At 47.7% G+C, this 6,000-nt stretch overlaps 1 protein-coding gene across 1 annotated transcript in view; it reads left to right on the top strand.

The window, feature by feature from the left end:
- Nucleotides 1–229: 229 nt before the first annotated feature.
- ST8SIA1 (ST8 alpha-N-acetyl-neuraminide alpha-2,8-sialyltransferase 1) overlaps nucleotides 230–6,000 on the top strand; it is a 63,542-nt gene continuing 57,771 nt past the window's right edge. The window contains exon 1 of the mRNA XM_044277966.1: nucleotides 230–578. Coding sequence (XP_044133901.1) covers nucleotides 394–578 — 185 coding nt within the window. The 5' untranslated portion in view covers nucleotides 230–393. The remainder of the gene's footprint in view (nucleotides 579–6,000) is intronic.

Here is a 6,000-nt window from a genome sequence, read left to right as displayed (position 1 = left end):
AGAGATGTACTATTATATAGCACAGGTGTATGGAGCTGTATAATGTTATCTATGACCGGTGTATAGAGAGATGTACTGTCAGGCCGGCAGCGGTGGTCAGTGTGTGTGGGGGGTATGGTTCGGGGTCCGCAGCACAATAGAGGCGCCAGCAGATTTGGGGCACGGGGGGAGGGGCCAGCGCTCACAGGCGCAGGGGGGCGGAGTCACCGGGCTCAGGAGGAGGAGGAGGAGGTAGCAGCTCTCTGTTCCGCACTTTCGGGGATGGGGATGCTGCAGCTTCATTCTGCTGGAACAATCTACCGGGCAGTCAGTATAGGGTGGTAAGGGCCCCGGGGCCCCCCGGTCCTCCTCGGCATGGTGCACGGTCCCCCCGGGTGAAGCAGGAGCCGCAGGATGATGAGGTGGAAATGCCCCCGCACCCGTTTCCCCGTGGGCGCCGGTGCCCTGGCAGTGTCCGTGCTCTGCTGGTTGTACATCTTCCCGGTGGTGCGGCTGCCAGATGAGAAGGAGCTGGTGCGGGAGGTTCTGCGGCGCGGCCGGGTCTGGACGAGGAACCACAGCGCGGTGCAGGGATTCAGGTACCGGTGACCCCCACCCCTGCACATATATAGCTCTATCTATGTGACCCCCCCCCCCCCCCATATTGATCTCTATGTGACCCCCTCCCCGTCTACATGTACCTTCTTCTCTAGGTATGGGAATGCTGCTCTATGTGATCACAACCCCCACTCCACCTATCCCTCCCCCTCTCTTCTGCTCCCCAGTGTCCTCTTTCCATGGCCTACACCCCACTATGAGGCTTTTCTCCACTGCCAATGTTACCCACACAGTGCCAGGCATGCCAGCATCCCCCCTATGCCATCCACTCCAGTATCACCCTGCCTGCACCCCCATCTCCAGTAAATGTCTCTCACTCCACTTTCTTACCCTCACAGTGCTCACACTTCAATTCCCTCTGCACCCCAGAATCCCATTCCAAATCGTCCAAAGCCACCGGTGTTCCCCACACTTCTAATTTATATTTACTGATATACATGTCTCATTCTGTCTCATGACTGCGATATCCTTGAACAGCCTAGCGTCAGTAGGACTCTCAGTGTGTCATTTAGGTTTTCTGCATGTCAGTAAGTTTCTCTATGTGTACAGTCCCCTACCTGTCTGAAAGGTGCTCCCCATGTGTAAGTGCACTCCTCAGCTTGTTGGAAAGGTCCTCCGTGTGCCTGTAAGGTCCGCCATGTGTCACTAAGTTCCCCATGTGTTTGTAAGGTCCTCTGTGTGTCTGTAAGGTCCACCATATGTCAGTAAGTTCCCTGATGTGGCAGTAAAGTACTCAGTGTGTCAGTAAGTCCTCCATGTGTCTGCAAGGTCCTCTGTGTGCCCGTAAGATCCACCATGTGTCAGTAAGTTCCCTGATGTGGTAGTGAGGTACTCTGTGTGTCAGTAAGTTCCCCAAGTGTTTATAAGGTCCTCTATGTGTCTGTAAGACCCACCATGTGTCAGTAAGTTCCCTGATGTGGTAGTATTGTACTCTGCCTGTCAGTAAGTTTCCCATGTGTCAGTAAGTTCCATGATGTGGCAGTAAAGTACTCAGTGTGTCAGTAAGTCTCCCATGTGTCTGCAAGGTCCTCTGTGTGCCCGTAAGGCCTTCCATGTGTCTGTAAGTTCCCTGATGTGGTAGTGAGGTACTCTGTGTGTCAGTAAGTTTCCCAAGTGTTTATAAGGTCCTCTGTGTGCCTGTAAGGCCTTCCATGTGTCAGTAAGTTCCCTGATGTGGTAGTTTTGTACTCTGCGTGTCAGTAAGTTCCCCTGTGTGTCAGTACATTCCCCTACTTCTCAGAAAGGTGCTCTAGTTCTCCCGATGTGTTAGTAAGGTCCTCTGTGTGTCTGTAAAGCCAGCCATACACAATTATCTCTCATGACTGCCCCATACACATATATTAGGCTGATATTGGGGTGTAGGCCATGGAAAGAGGACATTGGGGAGCAAAAGCAAGGGATAGGAGTGGGGACTGTGATCACATATGGGCTGTCAGACACTTCTGGTTTTGGCTTATCTCCTGGGAGAACAAAAGGATCGGGGAAAAATACTCCGTTGTCCCTATCCTTCTCTCCGCCAACATCATCTGTCTGGGGCGGCGGGAGCTCTCCATACACATTAGGTCACTTTTACACTTGCGTTTTGTGCGGATCCGTTCAGATAATACAGACGTCTGCATCTGTTCAGAACAGATCCGTTTGTATTCTCTTTAACATAATCAAGACTGATCTGTCTTGAACACCATTGAAAGTCAATGGAGGACGGATCCGTTTTCCATTTTGCCAGATTGTGTCAGTGAAAACGGATCCGTCCCCATTGACTTACATTGTGTGCCAGGATGGATCCGTTTGGCTCAGTTTCATCAGACGGACACCAAAAGCTTGCAAGCAGCGTTTTATTGTCCGTCACCAAAGCGGAATGGAGACGGAACAGAGCCAAACTGATGCATTCTGAGGGAATCCTTTTCCATTCAGAATGCATTAGAATGCAAACTGATCCGTTTTGGACCTCTGGTGAGAGCCCTGAACGGATCTCAGAAACGGAAAGCCAAAACGCGAGTGTGAAAGTAGACTTAGACTGCCACTGTCGACAATACACTAATGGGTCTGAGGGCCTTTATGCCAGCCAAGTGTCAGTAAGTTCCCCTATGTGACAGTGATAAGTAAGATCCACTTTGTGGCATAATGGCCCAGTAAGCTTTGTAGCATTAGACCCGCCATCTCCTCCACCTACTGCCCTGTGACCAGAAGGCCTGATGTGTTAGTAAGAAACTCTGTGTGTCAGTACGTTCTGTAAGGGTTTATACAATTGTCAGTAAACTTTTTAACGCGTGTCAAGGATTATATGATGAGTTTTGGAGTTGACAGCAGGGGCGGACTGAGAACTTAAAGTGGCCCTGGAAAAAATACTAAAAGTGGCCCTGTTTTGTAGTCGGGTCCAAATTGATGGAAGGCAGAACCAGCAATAACATATTGCGGCACATTATACGACCCCCAACAGAGCCAAATACCACAGTCCATTATAAGATACTGCCAGCAGCACAAAATATATCCCCAAAAACTTCCAGTGGCCGACCGTGAGGAGGGCCCCGGTGGCCCCCTAGGCATCAGCCCAACGGGAAATTTCCCTGTAAGGTCTATGGCCAATCCGCCCCTGGTTGACAGGAAATCTTTAGGAGTCAGGATGCAGTTCCATTCAGCGACATGAAGTGAAATGGCATTTTCTGAAGTTTCACTCCAGTAGTGTCCTCTTCTCTATTTGGCTTTGGATGTCAGTCAGAGCAGACTGGATCTGGATCCCCAAACCTTTTACCCCCCATCCCTCGGATAGCCCCTATTGCTATGAACAGTGTCAAGCACTTTTATTTATGGGCTCTGTCTCGCCTGTCTGCCCTTATAGCTGCCATGAGCGAGGGCCACCTCACATTACATGCATTCCCAGTTACCCCTCACTGTAACCCCTAGAGGCCTATGTGCCCCATGAACACCTCATGGTGATCCACACTCCACTTTAACTCATATTGCCACCTCATTGTAGTACACCAGTTACAACTTCCATACTACCTTGCACCTCATTGTCACCACAATACTCTTCTGCATGTCTCTGCCACCACATTGTCACCGCTGCACCCCCTTCTCTTTGTTACCTGAATATAACATTTACACCTCTTTGTATCCCTCGTATATTCTTCTACATGATTGTCACCTCATCCCATTGTCACATCCACACCCTATATTTCCACTGCACTGTAATGTCCTTAACCACCGGCTTGTTACTGTCACTCCTGTACTCCCTCCTGTCACCTCATTGTAACCATTGACTCCCCTGTTGACCCCTCATCACTTGTGCTGTTCCCAGTCTGCATCATTCAGCCAGTATCATCCATTACTGGTCCCAGCACAAAGCCCACAGCCCCATCCCTGTCACCATACACAAAGACGGAGCTGACCCCTCCCTTCTCCTTCATTGTCAGACCCCCAGGCCCCTCATTAACAGGACACTGAGATAGAAGCCAGAGACACCGGAGGTGATGTCACGCTCCTCTGTTAACCCTTTGTGCATCTTGTCTTTGTCTCTTATCCTTGGAGGAATCTGAGACCAGTACCCATCAATCGAGATTTCTGAAACTGTCTCAAGGAAGAACTGTCTTTGTTGCTCCTAGTAACCAATCACAGCGCAGCTTTCATTTTTCAAGAGTGCTGTGAGGAATTAAAGCTGTGCTGTGATTGGACAGCAGACTTTTTCTTTGAGACAGTTTCATCAATCTCTTCCATATTCCCAGAGAATACATGACCGCAGCATTGACCAGTGTCGGTAAATTGGGGTTTATTTGACTTCATCTTCAGGTGAGGCTGTGATAAAATGGTAAATGTGGCAAACCCACCGGGCTGCAGCGAGGGTGTCAAAACACCACAGCGATCACATCCCATGATATCAACAACAGATTGTTTGTTATAATCATATAAAGATGTTGTTGGAATGGAGCCCTGGCTTCCGTGACTCCTCATATTCTCCCAGTATGAGGTAATCCATGCCTCAGCTGCTGCAGAACCTCTCTGGGAAGAAGGGCAACAGGAAAGGCGCATTCCTGGACACTTCCATTTGCCAGCTCATTTATGGCAGCCTGCATTCTGTGAATGGGCAGCCCATTGAGGTGGTTGCCACCTGCCAATCTCTCCCTCATGTCTGTTATCACAGCTCCTGCCTCCAATTGTTAGATTATACCGTAAAATTCATTTAGTCCAGCACTATATGAACCGGAGGGGTCTGGGAGGGGGGGAATAATCAGCCCCTCTCTGGATTAGCCGGGGTTGGCTGCTATGTGCATGTTCTGAGTATATGGCTTACACATCTGTTGGTTCGGAATATCTGATAGTGCGGCACATCTGTAGTCTTCAAAGTTGTCAATTATATGCTGTGCGTTAGGAATATTACATACCGAAGGTGGGGTCATGTCTGCTGCATTAATGGGGAGCTCTACCTTAGGGCTTATTCACAGATCAGTTCTCCAAGGATAGCACGTGTCCATTGATTTTAGTGCGGTTATCCATAAATCCTTGTTTTTCTACTGATCATGGGTGCAGTGGAAATAGAAAGGTAGCATCTACTACCCTGTCGCCCATTGAAGTCTATGGGTCGATGAAAGGCACGACGTTGTTGAAGATGTTGTTCTTTCAGTAGTTTTCACTGACCATTGGTAGAAGATGCTGCGGAAATCCCTTTTGTAGCCTAACAGTACACATGGAATTCAGATGACACATAGACGGCCAAAAATGGACCTATCACAGATGAAACTTTTTTTTTTTTACAGGTGTAAAATGGACTCTGACTTGTGAATAACCCCTTTAAAGAGTAATTAAGCTTTTATTCAACTTTCTAAAAAAAATATGTCCCAAATGCCCTAAAAATAATTTTTGTACTATACTTTATTAATTTGATTTTTATGTAATTGTTTTTTTTATTTATTTTATTTTTTATTTTATTTTTTAAATTTATTTTATTAAAACAAATTATTTATTTTGACTAAAGAAATTTCCACCCAAAGTCCTGATTTCAACCGTGCTTTGAATTCACTATTCTTTCACATCGCTGCCTGTCAGTGATGTACGATGTACGGACTCTGCATTGTATCAATGGACCAGCAGCGAATGTTGTATGGACAGGAGCACACATTGCTGCTTCTGTCTCTGCCTCCAGAGGTTGGTTAAATGCTGGCATAGCACATCAGTACCCTGTAACAATGTGCTAGGCCAGGAATAGCTGACCGAAATGGGCTCCTGCTTGTGCCCGTTTAGCTAAGCTAAACATCCTGAATGTAAGGTTTTTGGTTATTGCTCCCTAGTTATGTACATGTGCATCCCTATTCTTGTACTCATACTGCTGGGCAGATGTCCTTACTATTCAGGAATTGGAGAAAGTTGATTGACATGTAAGTATCATCTTAGGTCACTTCCCACAGAGGC

This window comes from Bufo gargarizans, chromosome 2, assembly GCF_014858855.1.
Source record: "Bufo gargarizans isolate SCDJY-AF-19 chromosome 2, ASM1485885v1, whole genome shotgun sequence".
NCBI lineage: Eukaryota > Metazoa > Chordata > Amphibia > Anura > Bufonidae > Bufo > Bufo gargarizans.
Note: the sequence above shows the minus strand (reverse complement) of the source record. Positions and strands in the feature narration are given on the sequence as shown.